Source organism: Hetaerina americana, unplaced genomic scaffold (assembly GCF_022747635.1).
Source record: "Hetaerina americana unplaced genomic scaffold, ioHetAmer1.1.p SCAF_1, whole genome shotgun sequence".
Classification (NCBI taxonomy): Eukaryota; Metazoa; Arthropoda; class Insecta; order Odonata; family Calopterygidae; genus Hetaerina; species Hetaerina americana.
Window position 1 is genome coordinate 84033896 of NW_027286069.1, and position 22915 is coordinate 84056810.

The 22915-nt window shown below is 38.9% G+C and overlaps 1 protein-coding gene across 1 annotated transcript in view; it reads left to right on the forward strand.

Annotated features, from left to right (window-relative positions):
* LOC139687406 (thrombospondin type-1 domain-containing protein 7B-like) overlaps positions 1 to 22915 on the forward strand; it is a gene marked incomplete at its 5' end in the record, with an annotated part of 198011 nt that overhangs the window by 110254 nt on the left and 64842 nt on the right. Inside the window, 15 exons of the mRNA XM_071584567.1 lie at positions 728 to 874; positions 2022 to 2371; positions 3861 to 4041; positions 4857 to 4987; positions 5388 to 5576; positions 6702 to 6826; positions 9208 to 9590; positions 12347 to 12617; positions 14048 to 14162; positions 14271 to 14351; positions 17430 to 17545; positions 18291 to 18592; positions 19183 to 19405; positions 20164 to 20454; positions 21689 to 21950. Coding sequence (XP_071440668.1) covers positions 728 to 874; positions 2022 to 2371; positions 3861 to 4041; positions 4857 to 4987; positions 5388 to 5576; positions 6702 to 6826; positions 9208 to 9590; positions 12347 to 12617; positions 14048 to 14162; positions 14271 to 14351; positions 17430 to 17545; positions 18291 to 18592; positions 19183 to 19405; positions 20164 to 20454; positions 21689 to 21950 — 3167 coding nt within the window. The remainder of the gene's footprint in view (positions 1 to 727; positions 875 to 2021; positions 2372 to 3860; positions 4042 to 4856; positions 4988 to 5387; positions 5577 to 6701; positions 6827 to 9207; positions 9591 to 12346; positions 12618 to 14047; positions 14163 to 14270; positions 14352 to 17429; positions 17546 to 18290; positions 18593 to 19182; positions 19406 to 20163; positions 20455 to 21688; positions 21951 to 22915) is intronic.

Below are 22915 nucleotides of genomic sequence, written 5' to 3' on the forward strand. Positions count from 1 at the left end.
CCATATATTTAATTATACTGTGATATTTTTCCAATTTAAAACAGTTAGTTGTTAAGTTGCCATCATGTGATTTCTGTTATTATGCTATTGATCTTGGGCAAAAATTATTTCGAAAGTGATTTCTCAGAAACAATCAGTAGCTCTTCAATAAAATCCTTTTGATATTTTTATGGCCATTAAAATTTCAACATCCGAGATTCAGCGCTTTTTCCGATACGCGTATCCAATCACGTTTATTTATCACGAATCAAATTATTCGATACTTTCTCTAATTTTTGCCTTAATCATCCTAGAGGTCCAAAGGAATAACATTTACATTGAAATTTCGTATCCTGTAACCCGATTATATTGGTTTGTTTTTCTTGAATGGGCCAGGGAAATTAAATTACTCCCGAATGTAAAATTTATTACACACGTGCACATATTCGCTTCAGCTTTCACTTCAAAGGGGTCAAAATATCTCTGGGGAATTCAGTTTCCTCATTGCTTGTTTTACTCATGTCAACCTACACAATTACTCCCTGGGTTCCATTCAGCAATCGCTTATTTCTCGTATGTGCCGACGTTAAAGTGAAGGGTACGGATTATCGGTGCATACTCGTTGTAGTGGATTTTAAATAGTATCAGGAACCCGGCGTGTAAAACGCCTAATGAAATCAGGCTCATAATAAAAAATATCACATCACGACTCCGCAACCATCTCTCACGGCTTCCCCCACCCTTTCAGGTGAGCGACTGGGGCGGTTGGAGCGGCTGCATTGCCCCGTGCAAGTCACCTCCCGGCTCAACTGCCGCACCCGATGTGGTCAACGTGGAGACGAGGGTGCGGCGCATCATCCTCTCCCCACGAAACGGAGGAAATCCTTGTCCACCGGTAAGATGCTGACTGCTAAAATGGTGGCAAATTTCCATTGCCTAGATAATAAACACTTTGAAGATCGCTGAATTCATAATGTATTGAATTTGACAGAGAGAGATTTCTAAAATGTTACCGTATATACACAAGAGAAAGAGGAAATTAAAATTTTCATTTGGTCAACAACTGAGTTTTTGCGATTCTCTTTAATAAGTTGGCAATGGTGAGCAGGTGGTAAATTTTAAATTGAAACCTAACCCCATTCCGCAGGTTATCTTTGTACGAGGTTTTACGACGCTTTTCCTAAGTTATAAATTGCTAACCAAGGCATTATACTTTACTTTGTTATACCGCTTTATTTCTGGAATAGAACAGGCTTAGTCCTAGACATTGGATGGTGTATTGAATGCTTAATGCACCATAAAACCAGGATTGTCAAGCAAACTTATGCTGTGAATATAATACCGCATTCGTTATGAGTTATTTTCCATGTTTTTGCTTAAAGATATTAAAGTTTATTTCGAATTTCTTCATCTCTGGCAAGCACTAACAAAAATTATTAGATCCATTTTTAAAGCTTTCAAAATTTACCACCTTAAACAGCTGAGTATTTTTACGGCTATCATTTTAATGCAGCACATTATAAATTTTGATAAAGCTCAACCTAAGAAACTTTTTTAGGGTTAGGGTAGGGAAAGGTTACAGTTGGTCCAGGCAAAGTTTATCAAAGATAAAGAGTGCATTCAATTAACACATGAGGAAATATTCCATGCACTCTCTAGCAATCCAATTATTTTTACTTTTTAACTTTCAGCTCATGATCAAAGACGTAATTTCTTAGAGGCGGTGAAGTTTTAGAAGAAAATGTAAACGTATGTGTGTGCCTCTGACTTATTTAGCAACTTTTGAAATACCTAGCATAGTCCTTAAGGTAAACAAAGTAATATTGATTAAGAAAATCATACCAAACTATCTTAAATTTAGCCTTTCCATTCGTTCATAGATTCTTTTTGCAATATCCAGTTTTGTGCTTGTTTTCACTGGAGGTTAATGTGATATGTATGTGTTTCGACTTATCGTTTGAAACACTCGGGAGGTGTCATCGGCATCTTCGAAATGGGGCTCGAGTGCTCTAAATCCTCTCCCATTTTGCCCATCGCTACAGCTGGTGGAGACGAGACCATGTCCCTCCATCGGCCTCGACTGCCCGCAGAACACCTCGCCGTCCGCGTCCACCGAGGCGCCGACGACGGTGGAGGACGCGGCTATGGCGGACGAGGCGATGGCCGTGGCGGACGAGGCGGAGGCGGGGGAATACCGGCTGAGGGTGGGGCAGTGGCGGCGGTGCGAGGCGGCCGCGTCCCTCGTCTCGGCGGACGAGAGCCTGAGTCCCAGGTCGTCGCTCGAGGAGAGGGACGACGGAGACGAAGTGAGCCTGACGGTCGAGCCACAAGTGGGCTTCCAGACGAGAGAGGTCACGTGCCGGGACTCCCGAGGGGCCATCGTGCAAGTGGGGTGAGTGGGCAAGACTGCGGGAATCGAACGCCGCCCCCCCCCCGGTATCATCTCGCTCGATACGGACCCGGACTCCTTCATCCCCCTCCCATTCCTTCCCCATCACACTCTCCCGTCCCTTGCACATCTCCTCCTCCCGCGGAATTAGCGATTAATTCGCCTTCTCTGCATTGAAACGCGTCTGATTCCGAGGAAGAACATTCTTCGAGTTGCATGAAATGCTTTGGTCTATGGAGAAACAAACTGAATGATGGGGTGGGTTTTGTGAGATGGTTAGGTTTACCATGCCGAGGCCCCTGGTTCCAGTCCCGGCCTCTGTTTTTGTTTTACTTGAATCCCTGCTTGGATACTATGTTGAGAGCACCCTGACAGCATTACCCCGTGCTTTAAACAGTGAACACTTAAATACGAGTATCTACGCTGTGTAGGCTAATGCCAAAGTTGAGTTTCTATCAACCCTTTGTCGTCTCCCTGTTCTATTCTAACTATATCCTAAATGATGAAGGTGGCCTCAATATTCGGTCGGCTCCCACAATAAATAAAACCACATAAATTATATTATGTGTACTCATTTGTTGGTTTTGTTGCCTAAGAAATCATGCAATTTTTTCCACTTTATCAGATAGCGTATTAATCTTATAAGACTATGTTTGGAGTTAGAATATCGTGCGTCAATTTTGTCTCACGATGCATATGCCGATTTTTGCATTTATTTTGTATTTATTCTGTCGATATATTCATTAAAAATGCATCTCACTGAGTAAGGCAAATCAGCTGTCACTACTCTGTCAACTAAGTTAAGGAGACAAACGCACGCGGGAATCATTTGAATCGATTTCTTTCGCGACGAAAAAGAATTTCCAAAATCTACAAGCAGTGGAAAATTGAAAAGTTATTTTGAAATAATTATCAAATCAACTATTTTGCTTTGCCCTAGGTGATTTAAGCATCAATAATGAAATGTCAAAAAGAGTTGCAGTCATCTGAATTTAAAGGTAATGTGGAACTATAAATGCATATGCGAAGTCATGCATGCATATGCAATGCAAATAGCCAAGCATATACTTCACTCAGGCTTCTGATCGGAGGATCCTAGATTTAAATGTCGATTATTACCCTTAATAATACCATAGCACATAGCCAAACCCGCATACTCTGTGCTTTCCAATATATCACATCATTTGGAATGTAATAGGGATCTGAACATGAGCGGATCCACGGTTGACTTTCTGAAGGGACCATACTAACTAATTTTAGGTGTTAAGATTTTTTTTCTATTCTACATGATAAATATATTCTTTTTTGGGTGCTTTGAGCAACTTATTGAAACCGAATTAAGGAAAATCTGTTAGAAGAAAATTATATTCTTACGTTTACTCAATAAAGTGTGGATCATAAAGTTGCTACTTAATCATAAAATATAAAACATTTATCATCACCGATATCATTGGAATGTGTTTAATGATTTTTTTTGTATATCCTTAAAAAGGCTATGCCTTGGGCGTAAGCAGTTCCGGAGTTCCCAAAATTCGATTCACAAGCTGTCAAAGGATGGCGGCCCTCTTCCTCCGGATGTCAGGCCTTGTGTCGTTCCTCAGGATTGCGTCGTGAGCCAATGGTCACCATGGGAGCGAGTCCGCGAAGGTTGCTACGTGGGACCGACAGAAAAGGTATGAGCGCTGGGATATAATACTCTTGAATATAATATTTATCCAAGTTGGTAGACGGCAAAAAAATCAACATTGAACTCGAGAAGAAATTACGCTTGAGCGAAGAAAATTAATGACACAATGTGTTCTTTCCTTTTATTGATGTGCTTATATATGTATCTAATTAATTACCCATATTGCACGAGGCATTCTGAAATGAACATTAATGACGAATTAAGTAAAACAGAATTTTTACTCGTCATTCCATTCTAAAGTATGGGCATATTGAGTCACATAACCAATTGCTGGTATACCGCGCAAAGTTAATGAAATCGGGCTGGTAATCAAAACCCTGAGAATAGGTCCAAAGCCAGTTAGCAATTATGGTCCAACAGCCAGTTAGTACCATTTCATTTTACCGCTAATCAATGGCTATACTCTTAAATTTGTAAATCATGTGCTAATTTTTATTGTGTAAATGCGTAGCCATTTAATCACTAAATAAAACGAGCTCGTACTTGTTGTAGACCAGTACTTTTGGGCTCTTCCGCATTTGAACTATATATTTTAAAATAACATTCAAGTTTACCTTCTATCAAATACGGGCACGCAATTTTGAGAAAGTATTATCGGAAGAATAAAAAACTGGAATGAGAAAGTTAGATTTCAGTCTATTCTAAATTATTTTTGATTAGTCTTTAATGATAAGGATATCGATTATTCTTTGGTAGCACTTTCTAAAGAAAGAGTACGACGTATTCTAGTGTTGCTGGAAGCAATTTTCACCTCACAACGTTGTCATCTCGATACAAGTTTCCTCTTTCCTTGTCCTGCAGGCCAAACCAGAAATACATTTGCGCAAGAGAGAACTGGTGCAGATGCAACATGGAGAAGGTCTCCCGTGTCCACACCTGGTTGAGGTCCGAAGGATCACGGAGAGGGAATCGTTGCAGCTGTGCTCTGAAAAGTAAGAACCACCTATGTGGGAACCTTCACCGTAAATACCTCTCGCATTTAAGTAATAAAACCCTTACCCTCACGCTTCACTTTGGATAAACTCACGTCACGTAGTCACTCTTCATAATTTTGTTTTTCCCCCAATTTTCGCTACTCGGGTCCCCTAGAGATTTCCATTTAATATTTTCCCCCGAATGAAATTGATCCATTTACTATTTCCGTCCCGGTAAACCGTGTCCCATTGCTCGTGCCTGTGGAAGCGACTGCCTCCGTCCCCAAGTGGCACCGGGAGTCGATTTGGGTATGAAGCCATTCGTTCCCCCTTTGACAGTTTGTCAGAGGAGGACAACCCATTCGGCAGCTTAACCGAGAGAAGCTATGTCAACCCTTCTCCTTGGATTGTATTCCAGGTACCGATGGCTCCCGTCCAAGTGGAGTTCCTGCGTGGTGAACACGGAAGGGGGCGGCATTGGGCTGGCAGAGGTGGGCTGCGGCGGCGGCATCCAGCTCCGTAACCTGACGTGCGTGTCCCGGGACGGTGACAAGCCCGTCGGCGAAGACCTGTGCTCTTCTCTGGAGCCCCTGCCCACGGTGCAAAGGTGAGGGGCCGAGAACCACGTGACCGACAGTGAAAGTATTCAAAATAATATAAACTGCTGGAGGACGCGAGTGATGGATGGCGCGGGCCCAAATTTAAGCTTAAAGATGACGAAGAGCCTTCTTTACATAAGCTCTAGCCAAAATCTGAATGGAAAATTAAGCAGTTATGTTATTTTGTCCTTTTTTTGCTCCAAATTAGATGGCTTAAAGTAGTATTATGGCTTCTAAAATGTGATCAATTTCTGCAATTCAGTGTTTCCTATTCCTTTTCTCTTTTGCTCCAATTCTCATTTATGTTAGCGGAAGTACAGACATACGATGAAGCAAGAAATATCATTGGCTGACCAAATTCGAAGTAATTAAAATAATTTCAGCCAAATGTACTTCTGCAAGTACTTAATGAGAAATGGCTTAAAACATTATGAGGTTCAACTGTGTTTGTACATTCCGTGACTTTACTATTCTTCCGTAATTGTAAGATCTTTAGGCTAATGGCCAGGCTTCGGTTAAATGAATGCACTATTTGGAACTAGTCAATCGCCAATAACTTAAAGCTTTTGCTATCAAATATATCTTACAGATTGACTACCAAAGCTGTGTATTACCATTATTATATTGTTATTACACCTGTATATAACAATTAGGTGTCTTCAGGTAGCACTGATCCAGAAAATGACTTCAGTAAATGATTCTGTAATGGATGGTAGTATGTATTAGAGCGCTAATATTACAATGACCATATGTAAGAGAAGGAAATATGCATTTGCTCATTCAATAGGTTAATTTTCACTTTCTCTAGCATACAAACATTTTAATTTCAAAACTTGTGAATTCATAAAAAGCCAGAAATTATTACATGTACGTGATTGATTTACTATGTGTATCACTCCAATTTTCTGCCATCCATATTCAATCCTTCTTGACACTTTTGAATTGGATATATTTTGTCACCATTATAAATATTCAGCGTTTCACTTAACTAACTTACAATCTAGGCGTAAAAGTTGTCGCAATTCTATATGTATTTGAGGAAGCTTTCAGTGTAACTCCAGTGATGAATCTGTATCGAAATCGGTGCAGAACATGGATTTAAAAAATAATTTCTTGCCGCCGATTCCAAGCAGATGTGAGGTTGCCTGCCCGAGAGACTGCGAGATGGGTGAGTGGGGCTCTTGGGGCCCTTGTCGACCGCTGCATTGCCCCCGAGAAAGGGATCCAAATCACCGCCCGCTGCCACCACCTTCTCAAGGTATCTGTAATTTTCAGCGTTCTCCCTTGCAACTTTTTTTACGGAAAAATGAAATAAGTGATTGTATGGTGCACGCTTTTCTAAACGCCTTTGCATTTCCGGGGCGATTACTAGGATCCATGATAACGCGGATACTCAGATTTTGACGTAGCCGATGGAAGAGATGGATACAGAATCATTGCTCTCAATAGCTTCAGACATTTTAATGGAAAACATTCTAACTGTTATGTTGATTCATTTGGAGTAGTTATAGCTATGTAAAGTTTCCATCCCTTAAAAGTACATTAACTGCGATGCAACCGGCGTACCAATGAGATACTGAAAACAATAAGAAGCAATCGTAATTATAATGAGTGTGGCCCATAAAAAATGAGGTTCGATGGTGTTTTCTTTGATGTACAACTGTTTTACGAAATATATTAACCTCCCTTTGAAAATATAATTTAGACCATTTAATCAATATACAACGTTATTTTTTCCCTTATTCCATCTTTCATATTGCGTTGAACAGTCACCAACAGCAGAGGTCAACTATTTCGTGAGGGGATTGTCTGGCCCCTCATCTTCAATCAAATAATGTGGGAAGTTTTTTTATAGCTTAAAAAATGTTCGATGAAAGTAAAAGTCAACATTTTTAATACTCTCTATGACCGCCAATATCAAAATTTTGGCATCTAAAACCCTATACCTCGAACATTATTTGTCTATAAAAAGAGATCAAAATGTGAGTAGAGTTCTCTCACTCTAACAATTTTTAATAAGTAAGTGAGTTATGATTCCTAACAGAATTGCAGTCATTCCATTGACAGTGGTATTGATCATTGTGATCTGCTTAATTTCATTGACTGGTGAAATAAATTTTCATAAAACCTCACGACCAATTTAATTTGTTTACTATCTACTAATGAAGAAATTTTTTTATGAAAGTCAGGTGCAAAAATGTTTCTACAAATTATGATTTTTAAGTTCTAAATATAAATGTGAATCTTATTTTTGTATTCGGTAAAAAATTTAAAAAAAATAGAATATGCCGCTCCGTTTGTGATAAGCTGTCATGGTAAACTACTATTAAATATGTTGATTGCATTTTTTTGGAAAGTAGTCAAGCCTGAATATATTCAATTACGTTATTGTGAGTAATAAACAGTTGTAATTTGGCTAAATTGGTTTATTTGTACTTAGATGTCATATTCATTCCACGGCATATTTGTCTCGTATATCATTAGGTATAGCTTGCTCACTTAAATGCATTGACTGCTGTTAGATTTACAACTGTCCATATATACTTCTTTAAATTGTTCCTGAAATCTCCTCATTTACAGTTAAGCATTGAAGCAGTTTTATAATGCCAGAAATACAGGCCTGTAAGTCCTGAGAATTCAGTATATGTAACGCTTTTAGTTGATAAGCACGACATTACTTGCTTTCTCTATCTGCTTGCTTATATAACGAGGAAACCTTTCTTCCTCTTTTCTCGAGGGTCTCGTCTTCCTCAGATATTCCTCCCAAATCTCTGATTTGTGAGCGCAATCTGTGAATTTGGCATTGTTATTGCGAAATAGAGTTGCAGAGTTTTCTCTTCTGCAGAGCATTAAGTCGCCTTCCAAATTCCGTCATGCCGGTTGAAATTTTGAGGACCGTTCTCCATTTCCATCAATGCGGGAAATAAGTGTTCATTCTTTCATATATTCTGAAAACTTTGCCAAAAAATGCGTATTACGACGTAACCACTAGAATATTTTATCTTTATAGCCTAATACAACGGTTTTTTGTATTCCACCATCATGCTTCACCACATTTCACAATTTGATAATTCTGTCGTTAGTCTCATTATGCGGTACTATAAATAATAAGTATTAAACAATTTTTTCATTTGGATTTTTGCTTCAGATTTTGAATTAACTCTTTCGATGGTTTTAGTTTTTTTTAATTGCTTAAGTAGTGTGTAATATCTCCTAATCAAGAAAAAACAGGAGCAAACCTCTCGGAGTGATCCAATTCAAAAAATGTCCAAAAAACTAATTGCAGAGAAGTCCCAATTAATTCTAAGTAACTGTGGCAAATGCTCAACAGTAACCCAAATGAAATCACCCACTAGTCTACACACAAATTGGAGAATTCAAACGTGTAAATTATTTGCCTCGACTGGGAAATAGTCCGGTCGATTTTTACTCTGTCAAACTCTCCTTTTGTAAAGGAGCACGTTTAAAAACACATTCCCTTATGATTAATGAGTTTCCTCTTCCTCGTGCAACTGATCAAAAATGGTGCCTTGCTTGTCGTAATTGTTATCATCGGCCACAAGTGGAAAATATCCCCAAGTGAAGTGTGGGCCGCTCATCGATCCCCAAGGTTTGACCCTTCCGCCCGCTCATCCGCAGGCTACCGGGAGCGCATCCGGCCCGTGCTGGTGGCCTCGAGTCCCGCTGGCGTGGACTGCCCCGCCGAGAGGGAGGTGCAGTCGTGCGTGGGGGGTATCGGCAGCGGTACCCACACCACCTCCGTGGGCTTCCTCTCCTGCCACGCGTGGCTGCCGCACCCCACGCGCCGCCACTGGGGCCCCTGCGACCTCGACCCCGGAGTGACGAGGTGCGGCGAGGGCAAGCGGACGCGGGAGGTCAGGTGCCGGGCACTGTTCAAAGTGGAAGGCCCTGGAGGGGGCGGCGGCGAGATGGTGGGGGCGGACGGGAAGCTGGAGGTGGAAGGGGAAACCCGGGAACCCGCGTCGGTGTCCGAGCAGCGGGGGACCGAGAATTGGGAGGAGGTGAGCGCGGACTGCGCACGAAAGCAATCCGTAACACGCTTATGCATCGGGCGTGCTTGATCAGCAGCTGTTGGCGATTCGGTGGTCCGTTTTTTACGGCCCTTCAATCCGTTATCAATTCGGGAGGTCTCTCCATTCCTCATGCTCCTCGCCTGTACGCGTCTGCCTCACTTATTTTGCCTTCCTTTGTAAATCCTCACACCCGTTTTTGCTTTCTACAGAGAAGACTGTAGAGGAAGTAATGGGTACGAATAAAGAGAATGAATTCGGGTGGATCACGAGAAAAAATATGATGGAAATAGTTGCATGAAGGAATTTCCGAAGGAATGAAGGCATTCGTAAAGAACTGGATACGCATATCTTGGTGGGCTGCCACAATGCTTTCTGAAATTTATAACACTAGGGGCCCTGTTCTTTGCACACGTTTCATAGTAATGCATTGATTATTTCCTCGTCAATCTCATGAATCGAACCAACTTTTTCCGGGAACGAGCAAATTAATTTCATGTAGTTCCTCAATATTATTTTTTAAATGTCAAAAAACTTTTAAATGGATATTTGGAGTATTATTGGAAAATAAAAATACCACAATTAAAAGGGTTAAATATGTCAGTGCAATTGGATTGAAGATGAAAGGTTGCTTCGTTCATGGTTTTACAATAAATAATCAACATTTTTTGTATTTTCATCAAAGTTGGTAACCTGCTGATTTTCACTTAGTATATCTACACTAAAAGGAATGGATTACTTTTTGAAAGGCTAATTCAATCCTCTTTATAGTTTTTTTTAAACAATTGATTGATTTCCATGATTAATAATCTGAAACTAACCGTTGGGGATGAGAAGAGAAACACTGCCAACATCTGTTTCGATGACAGTTTCCGGTCTCGGTGGGAGATAACAAATCTGCTTATTGAATGGATTTCTGAGTATTTCGAATGATTGAACGCTAAAGGGGGAGACTTTGAAAAAGTATGCATTCCGTTCGGAAAATTGGTCTTGCTGATAAATGTGATTGATTTCAACTTTTTATTTAGTAACCATTAGAAATATTCAATAGAAAAAGATTTGCTGTGAGATAACATTGTTGAATCCTTTAATTTGCTTCAGCCTTTAAAACTTTATCTTTCGCCTATATAAGTAAAGTTTATAAGTAAATCCTCGAATGGGGTATCTAAAAATTAGTCTATTCAATTAATCAATTTAACTGTGGACGATGCAGATATCTCGTTTACTTTTGATTTAAAAGTGGCAAAGAACAGAATACCACGAAAATGTTTATGTGCCTCCCCTTTATACGTATTCCTATTTCTATTTTAAATACTCAACTACGCTAATTTAACGCTGAGCAATTCCGTCACGATATCATGTTTATCTTCTTTAATTCCAGTTTTTTGACAGCAGTATGATATTTTAATGTTACACATAACCCGAAGGAAATGGAGGCTTGTGACAAAAACAACCCCATGCGTTCATAAATAATGAACCCCAAAAATCTATCCCTTACTACAGCTCGGTATTGAATATTATAATATGAAGGTCACTTGATCGCCGATTGTTTGAATCTAATCGATCGTTCGGCATACAGATGTTTAACCTCTAGAGAGAATCAGGCTAATTAATGCATTAACTATTGATTAACAAACGACGTCATCATCATCCAAAAATGATTATGTTGTGTGTAGTTTATTAGTCCGTACTCGATACTCAATAATTAATCTACTTTATAATGAGACACTCATGACCTTTATTAGTGTGTCATTTCATTACCTCATATAGACTGACTTTATTTACACTCGCATCTCTCTCACTCCCTAATCCTAATGATCCTTTTTCGTTTCAAAACAGTACGATCAAATTTCTTTTTTGGTTTTATTCCCGGAGCATTACTGTCGTCTTCCATTCTATTTGTCCTAATTAAGCTTCGCAAGAGATTATACTGCATTCGCCACGTTCATTGCTCGATTGTTCTATTTCATATCTGGTGTTTCAAAGAGCTTTCTCACCTCTAACCTTCAGCTATTTATATTATTGAAATATAGTATTTTTTGTCTACGAAATTGATTACGTAAGTTAATTAAAAGACCATATGCTTAAGTCTTCCCTATTATCACTGCCTCCCTTATTAGCTTTGGTAATTATGGTAAATACGTAATTTAAAGATCAAAAGCCTGTGGGATGTTACAGTTTACGAAAAGTTTTGTAATAATGTCAATACATTTAAGTACATATTTACAGATCACAGAAATCATTAATGTTTTCACCGCATTTGTTTCAAGAAATTAATGTTAGGTGCTCATTTATTTTCTCACAGAGCCAGCCGTGCGATTGCCACTATGTTATCTATACCTCATATGGCTTCTAAATCGTATTCATTATCGCTTTCCATGATACGGAAATAGCATTGATAAAATTGAAAAAATGAATTTTTTAACTCCAAGAATGCTAACCGCACCCAATCATTCAAATTCATTTGATTTTCTTCGATTACATCCAATGTCACCGGGCAATCAGTTAACACCACCCTCGTCCAAAGATGTGTCTTGGAGCTCGCTTACATTAAATCTGAATGAAAAATTGGCTCAAGACCACACCGTTCTATTAGTTTGTCACAATCGATGCGCGTTGAATGCATTTTCCTTTCTGATCCCATTTACCCGTGGGTTAGCGACGAGGTGCGGTGATCTATGAACATACGACATGCAACCATTAACTGGCGATGCAAAAAACTCACTACGCATTATTCCTTTCAAAAGGACCCATCGGATCCGACCACCTCGACCTTGATGGGCCCTGTGGTCCCCGACTCGGCCTGCGAGGAGGAGGAGGAGGTGACGTGGTCTGGCGGAGAGGGCAGCCTCCGCCTCTCGAGGCCCCCAACGGAGGAGCGCTGCCTCCAGCCCTGTCCCCTCGACTGCGTCCTCTCTCCGTGGTCCCCGTGGTCGCCCTGCTCTCTGCCCTGCGCCTCCGCACACCACACGCCGCTGAGGCACCGCAACCGCACCGTCATCGCCCCCGCCGGACCTGGTGAGTGCTCGGACGACCGCGAAACGTCATTCGACCGTCATCGGCGGTCGAATGGAAAGGGAGAGGCGACACCACTCCATCGTTGGAAGTAGGACGTACAGGTGGCGATCGACGCGCGACAATACCTCCTTCGGCCTTCCATGTTTCATGCGGTTTGAAATGGAAATGCATGACGATTTAATGGCTTCAGGCATATGCTGGTGCGGATGGGATGAGGAAAGTAACTCTGCTGGAGCATTCAGAGCTTAATGCTCTGAATGTGTGAATTTCAAACGCACCTCAGTACAAGATATGAGCTCCCTTCACAGATCAAACCGACCATCGAGTTGAAGCCTGCGAATTTTTTTTACATTCTGGGAAAAATTATTCATTATGAAGCTGAAGTATCTTCCAAATTTATTTTACCATGTAGAAAATTTTTTCGCGTTCAAAGCCGCAGATTAGAGTGAAATTCACCGCATCCTTTCGAGGAGCTGCATTGAAGAGCTATCGAAACGTTGTCTATTTGATTCAGTGTTCATTACAAACTTCAGGAGCTCATCTGCAATGTTAAAGCTATGCGCCTAGGAGTTCCTTAAATAATTTCAGATTTGTAGAATGAGCGCTCAACAAGTAAGCAGTCATTCTTTAGGACGCGATTAAAAAAATGCACGCCAAGTCGAAATCCTCCATTCAGCGAGGGGATCGGGATTGGTGCGGTGGCTATCGTACTGGCTTCCCACTCAGAGGGCTCGGGTTCAAATCCCGGCGGTGTTGAATATTTTCAGAGGTATCTCGATCCCTACTTGAGGTGCTTTGTGGAGGGCACTTTGAGTGAGTACGCCGTCCGTCGGATTGGACGTTAAGCTGCGGACCCCTTGGCGCCTTTCGTCAAGAGTAGGCTAATGCCGACGCCGAGTTTCTCTCCACCCTTCATCCTTTCCTGTCCATCTCCTATGGCGCAAATGACCTCAGCAGTCGTTCGCCTCCCCTAAATACTACTACTACTCCATTCAGCGAAAGAGACCCCCAATATAGATTATTAGTAAGTCTTTTAAGGTGGATTGGAAGGAATACTACATCAATTCTCTAAAACTCCCACTGCTAGAGTTTGTTTTGTGTAAAATATCTTCGGCTGAAATGCTTAGATTTCACGGTGCCTGCAATATGAACTATTGGGAGTTTAGTGCACATCCCCCGCCACACGCCCTTGCGGCGCTTTGCGGGGTATTATGTAAATGTAGATGTAGTGCAATTCTTACTCCATAGTTGTCACGGCATTGGGTGTATTTGCGGTAAATTTCTTGGGAATACCAGTCAAATGAGCCCTTTGGTCCAATTGATGAACCTCTTAAACCCTTTCCGAACCATCCACTTGCCTTACCGCTCGCACTCGACATTCAGACACTTGCCTGAGCCATTCGGGATTAATGCCAATGTCTTCTTTCCAGGCGGCCACCCTTGCCCGGATCCGGACGAGATGCTCCAGATGGAGCCCTGCAACGTCCACTCGTGCACCGGTTACTCCTGGATGTCTCTGCCTTGGCAGGAGTGTCTCCCACCACAGCCGGATGACTTGCCCATACTGATGCCTGAGGGAAACACGAGCAGCGGGAACGGGGCCGAGAGGAGGCCGGAAGAAGTGGTGGAGGCGGGGGTGGAGGAGGCGATGAGGGAGTCGTCCTGTGGAGACGGCGTGCGCAAGCGGGAAGTGTGGTGCGTCGAGGACAACGAGAGGCGCGTCCCGGAGTGGAGGTAGGTCGGCAGACCAGGCACGCCACTTGTCAACGTTTATAAATCAAACCACAAGTCCCCAGGAAACAGTCGAATACAACGCTTCGTAATGCTACGAGTCGTAATGCAACGCTTTCTAAATCACATTTCGTCGAACAGATAAATTCGGAAGTGCAGCGACGCTTTGCCATTAGAAGACTCCGAATAAGAAATGTGGAAGAACTTGAGAACTGGATTTATACTTCTAAAAGAAAGAGATCCTGGTTTCTATTTTGTGCAATGAGTACTGCTTCCATTCACCCTAAAATTATCTTGAAGAGTGTTAATTATAGAAGTATTGTTAAGTGATATTCAAAGGCATTAGGGCAAGGGGAGCAGAAGGAGCATTGTCCCCTTTCCCCCAAAACCTCCGAAGTCCGGACGTACCTATACCGCTGAGAGTCTCTAACTAAGGAGTTATTCCGAAGGGGAGTCTTGGCCTAATTAGACAGATCAATTATTGACTATATAGTATCTATTTCACAGGCCAAATAGATCTGCAGGTCATTCAGCAATCAGGAGGTCGAGGAAATAGACAGGGCATACCATCATTTTGAGGGAATAATTATGGATGCCCCTGGAAGGTATTATTTGATATTGATATGGGATTGGAATATGGCAGAGGGTGAAGGGAGAGATGGTATTGCATAATGATTTAGGAACAAGAGATAAGAGTACAGAGAAAGTAATAGAACTATGCTGGAATAATGATTTAATCATTACAAACACTTTGATTGAATGCCATGTTAGGCATGGAAAATGCCTCAGGATCCCAAAAGATATCAGCAAGGCTTATAAATGTAAACACTGAATTTAGGAGGAGAAATAAAAGATTTTTAATAAAAATTAAGATGGGATACACAATTACGTGAAAAAGTATGGTTGAAGAAGTAGTGCAAGGAATAATTAGTGAAAAAAGGAAGGAAGAAATGGTTGCACTATGAGGAAATAAGGAAACACTGTCAGAATATAAGAAGTGACAAACCATGCAACCAGTGGAAGATAAGTCAGGAAAATTATTAATTTATCTAGCAAAGACTGCTAAGGATCTACACAGATGTTAGGCCAGTAACCTTAGGCAGAGAGAGAGAGAAAATATTGCATGAACATATAGAAAGAAAATATTGCATGAGTGGGGATAGCTTAGGTTCAGGCATACTTGATTGTGAGGTAGAAAGGGCATTAAAAGAATTGAAATCAGATTGACTGTGGGAATGGATAATATTCCAGCTGAAGCATTTAAGGGTTTAGGAAAATGTGGCCCAATAAGTTTAATGGGATGATTCTTAGCATTTATTAGGAAGAAATTTGGCAGAAAGATTTCATCTGATCATTGTTAGTTCTTATCCTGAAAAAGGAAGAGACAGCCGCATGTGGGAACAACAGAACACTATTTCATTTTGCAAGTAGCTAAATCAGTTCAGGAAAGGGAGAGGCATGTGTGATGCCATTGCAATAATGACGTCAGTAATAGAGAGGAACAAAGCATACAATCAGTGTGTGTATATTTTTGTTTCATAAATTTTGAAAAGACATTCAATATGGTAAAAGTGTTAAATTAATGGATGTATTACAGAAGATAGAAATAGATTGAAGAGATGGGTGACTTATCTGCAATCTGGGCATATCTTAGATTGGTCAGATGAAAGTGGGGGTTGAAGATTTGGGAAGAACCTTTTTGAAAGAGTTTTGAAGGCAGGGGTGTCCAATATCACTTGTGCTTTGCTACATATGCATGGAAGAAATGGGAAAAGAGGGTGGAGGTAGCCGGAGAGAGGAATGAAAGTGAGAGGGGAATTCATAAAATCAGTTAGGTTTGGGGATGATCAAGTTCCAGTTAGCCAGTTAGTAAAAGGATTACAGCATTAATTAAATATAATTAATATAGATTAAAGTTGAGGAGTTGGCTGTGGAATGTTGAAGATTGTGATATGTGAGAGAACTATTGTCAAGCAAGGCAGGGGAAGTAAAACAATCGTTGGATTGAATGTAGAGAGGCAGAAATTATTTGGAATTGAAGAAGGCTTTATTCTAATGTTAGGTTGGGTTGCCTTAAGAGAGGCTAAGTAATATATCAGTGTTCAGTCTGTGTCCATGCAAAAGCTGTCTAAAATAGTTGACTACCTAATAATAAAAATACAGTTTGCAGTATTAACTTGAGGTGAGGGTTGCAAAATATCATCTGGATTTGCTCTATAGTACCATCATCCTGGCAACGTAAGTGGTAATATTCAAAGATCATTTAATCAGAACATTTACTGTCTGCAGCTCTCTGTTATATGCTTTTGGTTTCTAGCTTCATTTCTTAATGGCATCTTTATTTAGTGTCTATATTTCAAGCTCAATTCAGCTGCTTTTATGATAATAAAGAAATTATATCTATTATTAATTGATTTGGTCAACTGATAAAGTATTAATAATTAAAACCATTCATGTAAATTAAACTATTCAAACCTATTTTTCCCACATATATATATATATATATATATATATATATATATATATATATATATATATATATATATATATATATATATATATAAAATATCTTCGACATGGAACGCTCTTTGGCGACACACAAATATATAAAAACACAGATGTAGATTTTTAGAATATAGAGACACAAAGAAAGGACACTCACAATTTGTTAAATAACAAATTGTGAGTGTCCTTTCTTTGTGTCTCTATATTCTAAAAATCTACATCTGTGTTTATATATATATATATATATATATATATATATATATATATATATATATATGGGAAAAATAGGTTTGAATAGTTTAATTTATATGAATGGTTTTAATTATTAATACTTTATATATATATATATATATATATATATATATATATATATATATATATATATATATATATCCTTTTTATTAATATTAGACAGATGAATGAATTATTCTACCTCCCTTAGGGAGGCTCAATCTTGAATAATGTGAGAATTACTTTGCAAGACCTAAAATAATGAATAAATAAATAATTTAAACCTTTCCCATTGCCTTCTTTACCAAAGCAAATTTAACAAATTGTAATTACCTTGATTTTCAGATGTGAGCCCCTGCCAAAACCAGGTATAATCCGACCATGCAAACGGCCCTGTCCAGTTGATTGTCTAGTTTCTTCTTGGTCAGACTGGTCTCCATGTCCTCGGCAGTGCATGACAGGTGGGTGGATAACTTGAACATCTTGTCTTTGCATTTTTAACTTTTATTTTTAAATCTTTTTTTGGCTGTGTAGCCAGTAGGTATTCAGTCAAATGAAAATATATTAGCAGTTTTAGCAATAGTAAACACCTTCAACCCATTCTCCAAATATTGAAATAAAATCTTTGTGAATAACATTTCTTTAAGAATGACATTATGAGCATGATGAAATATGCAATTCCCTGTCATGAGATTGTTTTAGCATTAGCTTTTATATTCTAGCATTGGTGTTCATGTGTTGCACCCACAAAGATTGAGATATTTGTCAATCATGATCCTGAGTAAAAATACAATTCTTAGCTGGTTTAGAGTGCAAAACTCAATGCCCTAATAATAATTTTGGTAATTACGCAGTGTGTTCTAAATATTAAGAGAAAAATCGAACATTAAAATGGGGGAAGATGATACCTTGATCTCTTAAAACAATGAAAAAAATATGTTTTGCATAATTCCTCAAACTAGTTAAGTAGATAGCGTGCCCACTGAACAACATTTAAAAATATTGGATTCAAGTCCAGCCTCGTGCACATTGATGGGTAAACAGATGGTTCAATCCTTGGAAGCTATGTGACATGTGAGAGCTCATCTGGTTCAGAATGGGTCATGCTCAGGTCATCAGAATCATTTGAAGTGATAATAACATACTTAATTATTTGTAGCATCCTTTTGAAAGAGATTGTTTCATTTTTTTCCAATCTTCTCTTAGATGACAGCCACGAGGAGCACACAACTGGTATTGGAATAGAGGCAGTTCCCACACAAAGGCGTTGGAGGGTTGTCCTTCGTCAGCCCTCGGCTCCTCCAGTTATAAAAGAAGAGGAAGATGATGAAGATGATGAGGATGATGACATGCCCCTGTTCCAGGGCTCAGATGCTGGGGGTGATATCTCACACTGGGAGGAAGACACCAACAGATTTGACAGAACGCAGGAGGAAAGCTCATTTGAAGATTCTAGGAATGGAAAATATCTCCACCAGACAATCCCTCTCTTCCGAGATGCATCAAAGGTTATTAAATTTAATGCCGGGACATAGAATATAACAAGGCATCTTTTTTCATGCTATGATAATTATATTTATTAAGGGGACCAGGTTCCCTTCAGTATCAGGTTTTACTAAATGGAATTCTTTCAGGATGAGGGTGAGGCATGGCATTAATCCCAAAAAATAAATTATTAATGGCAGGATTTCCATGTTTCAAGAATTTCATAATTACAGTTTGATAACCCTCCCAACTCTTGTCATTCTGTCTATACTAATGACTGTCCATACCGATGGTACCTCTCCCCTCAATCACCTTCTTTGCCATCTTTCCTCAAAGTTTCCCATTCTTGTCACATAATAGTTCCTTGAGCTTTGGTTTTTATCTCTATATTTATCTTGGTCAAATGGGAAAAATTGTCAGGTTCTTGATCTTTATTTACAATGTTCTTTGTTTCAGTTCAAATTTAGGATAATAAATAAATGTTCTCTAACAATAATTATATGAATTCTAATTAAACTCCTGAACTACCTATTAAAAACAGTCATTGACAATCAAATTGATATTTTTTACTTCTTGAATTTCCCTGCTCAATATATTTGCTCTATAATTTCAGTTCCGACTGAAGATTATGAGCCTTGTGAGGAGTGACTATCCAACACCTAAGCCAAAGACTGCAAATCCTCATAGGGGAGGTCGACCATGTCCATCATTAGAAGAAGTAAGACCATGCCCATACACAGCATCTATCTGTGCAAACCACACATGGAGAGTGGGAGACTGGTCTCACTGCCGGCTAACAACAAATGTACAATGTGGTCAAGGATTTAGGACAAGAGGTAAGATTATCAGAATAGTACATAGAAATATCCCAAGCATTTTTGAGTGTTTCTTCATTTTGTTTATCCCATTTTTGTAGTCGCTCTTCCAAAACGCCTGATATATGTTTAATTACCATTTATCATTATGCAGAAGATTCATCAGTGTATGTTTGCTTGAGGGAAGAGGAGAATGAAAGGGAAGGAAATGCGTATTACTGGGCCTATTAAATGGCCATTGAGTAGATGATTAGGCATTTAAATATCGTTACTCCCCTGTGCTCTATCTAACACATCATAGACCATATGCTTTCACAGTGATTCATAGATAATGTTTGCTTTCAAGGTTGGGTGAATATGAAGCGTTTTTTGCTAATAATTCCTCTTGCATTACACAGCAAGCTTCTTCATGAGTGTCTTTGCTCCTGAAGGTGCTTGCTGAGCATTTTTGCTCAAGAAAATGCTCACTGTAAAGGGGTAGAAACAATGAAAAAAAATATTCTCCACAAGCAGCTGACCTCGGAAGCCAAAATACCATAGTTGCATTTTTTCGCTTATAAAAAACTTCTCTAACTAGAAGCACTATTGTAGGAGATTTTTCAAGCACTAACTGAAGTGGTGTGAATAATTTGACATTTGATACTTGTTAAATCATTCATGATTATAGAAACTACCCTATTATACCACGTAAAATCATATGCTCTATAAAATTGTTCTCATTGAGTTAGTGTCTCACTATTTTATTTATTCAGATAATTTAAATAATTTTATTGTTACAGCTGTGACCTGCATTCAAAATGGAGCTAAAGAAGTTGAACCCAGTTTATGCTTCAGAAGTCCCACCGCTTTGGCTTTGTCAGAGACTAAGTTTGGGCTCACAATGCTGTCAACAGGAGAATCTGCTGTAAACATACTCCCATCAAGCATAGAGACAGCCTCACAACCACCAAAGCTCTCAGAGCCTTGTGATGTATCATGTGATCTCCAATGTGTTCTCACTCAGTGGTCTTCCTGGTCACCATGCAAAAGGCCCTGTGCCGGGCACCGAGATCGCACCAGAGCTCTTATTGGTGAGTTAGTTTTTTCATTGGGTGTACTGTTTACTGTATGTGTTCACTCTTGAAAAAATATTTTATCTGTTCCCCAAACCTTCAGATGTAGTTTTTAAAGCAAATAATCAAAAATAATATTCATTCAAGGAAATTAATTTTATAATACTTGAAAGCAGTTGTTCCCTTATGACTCTTAAATTTTTTACATTTAATTTGCTGGGATTCATCTTTCAGTGACAATCAGGAAAAAATTTTAATGCATGAGGAAAAAAAACTGTTTCTTTTTGTATGCTGGAGGAATATAGTATATTTTTTGGCATATGATTTCCTGATAAAATGAGTAACATTCTGTGCCTATTGAGCAAGTGGTACTAAACTGCTTTCACTAAGATGAGCTGACATGTAGTAACTGTTTGAGCTTGGGAACAGTATTGAGTGAGAAAGAGTGAGGGAAAGGAGAAAAAAATGTCAATACTTTTTGTATCCTCCAATATTTAATGTGGACAAGTCTATTTAAACCTTCACATGCAGCTACAAAATATAGTTTTAGATTTTGAGCTATTAGTTTGATTTTCTAAACATTTTACATATTAGTAAAAATTTCTGTACTCTTTTCATCCTCGTGAATGCAAATTATAAGCACAAAAGTGACATGTGAAAGGGATTTCTATTTTCAGTCAAATATGAGTAGATCAGGTAGATCGACAACCATTCTACCTAATGTTGAAAAAACTGTCACTGAACTATTCATGTAATCAAGTGTCAAAAATTCATATGATATTTTTTATTCATTTATAATTACCTTATTTTAAAATCCTGCATAACATGAGGCTGTAATTTTAGACATGTTACAATGACTACAGAGCCCACTTTGCATTAAGTACAAATGATAGGTTCAATTTTTGTAATTATAATCCGAATTAAAATACCACCTTATATTGCGTACAGTTGTATAGGCTGTGTCCATTCCAAACCTACCTTTACCAGTAGAATACCAAATTATAATAATACATTGCTTTTACACAGGATTATCGTATCAGATAATGTAAATATTTATTAAAGGCTTTGACTTTTTCTGTTTTGATCAAAGTATAGTTTAGTTTATGGGTAATAAATTTCAAATAAAGAATTCTTTGCAAAAGCAGTTACTCATATTGCAACACATAAGTGATTAAATGTAAATTTTAAATGAATATGGATTAATTAACTTGATTTAAAACTGGCCCTCACTTTATTTTGTTTACTCTTGTAGGTCATTCTGCTCTAAGGGAGGAGTGCCACGATATCAAATTATTCCCTCTTGCTGAAAAGAAGCAATGCCCATGTGATCTTTTTGCTTGGGTGCCTGATGGCCCTTGGTCTTCGTGCATACTGAATGAAAAAAATGACCGGAAAGAAGAGTCACTGGGACCACGAGCCAATGGAAGATCTCCTGCTGCTGGTCTCTGTGGAGCTGGTCGGAGATACCGCAGAAGGGAGTGCCGAGACAAAGATGGGAACTTGGTAGAACCAAGGTTTGTTATCTCCCAACCGAAAGGAAAAACTTAATTGTATTCAAAAGCATGCATTTTATTTGGATGTTATAGTTTTCAAGAATGCATAAAAAACTTTCAAAAGTCATTATATGTTTTATTAGTGTTACTTTCTGAAGGCTAGTTACTTTTACAGTGCACACTTTCACTCCCCAAGCTCATAAATGTCAAAGATAAAGGTTTTGTGCATTCTACTAAATCCTTTAGCTATTTTGGTGGTAGTCATCATGTTTTTCTCTGGTAGGGTCCCCTGCTGCTGAGGGGTTAAAGGTTAAGGCTAGGTAATTCAAGTCTCGGTGAGACAAATATAAAGAGTCCGTCTCTAACAATAAAAAAAAGCTGATTAAAAATAAAACTTCATTGATTGTTCTCATGTGACAATTTTATGGACATTATGATAAATATTGAGGCTTATCAACTCTGTGACAGCTCACTGAGGAGTATGGCAAACCCTGTAATAAGGGGGGCACAGCCTCACATTAATGCCACATAAACTGATTGTAAAACTAGCAGAAACACAAAATATGAATGAAAGATGTCATTGTTTAGAATTGGAGCAACATATGTTGGGTGCATAATAAAATAGCAAACAAGGAAGAATAAAAGTTGGAATTATGTCATTTATTATATTTCTTCATCATATTTAAGTATTTTATTCAAGGGTAGCCATAAACGATTTCAGTATCTCTCCACCTAAACTCTGTTTGTCCAACATTTTGAGAATTTCCTTTGGCAGTTCTTCATACTTGCAATCCCCTTATGTAATCAAACTGCTTGGTTCTTGTCTTCCAGCTTGATTGCAAGGGAGAGTATTAGATAATTTGGAGAGAAACCAGCTTTCTTTCCAACTTACCCAGTTCTATCCTATCTATCACACCTGTCAAACATCATTACTTTTAAATATGTTGTCAATCAACTCTTTTGCCTTCTTTGAATTTCATCCCCCA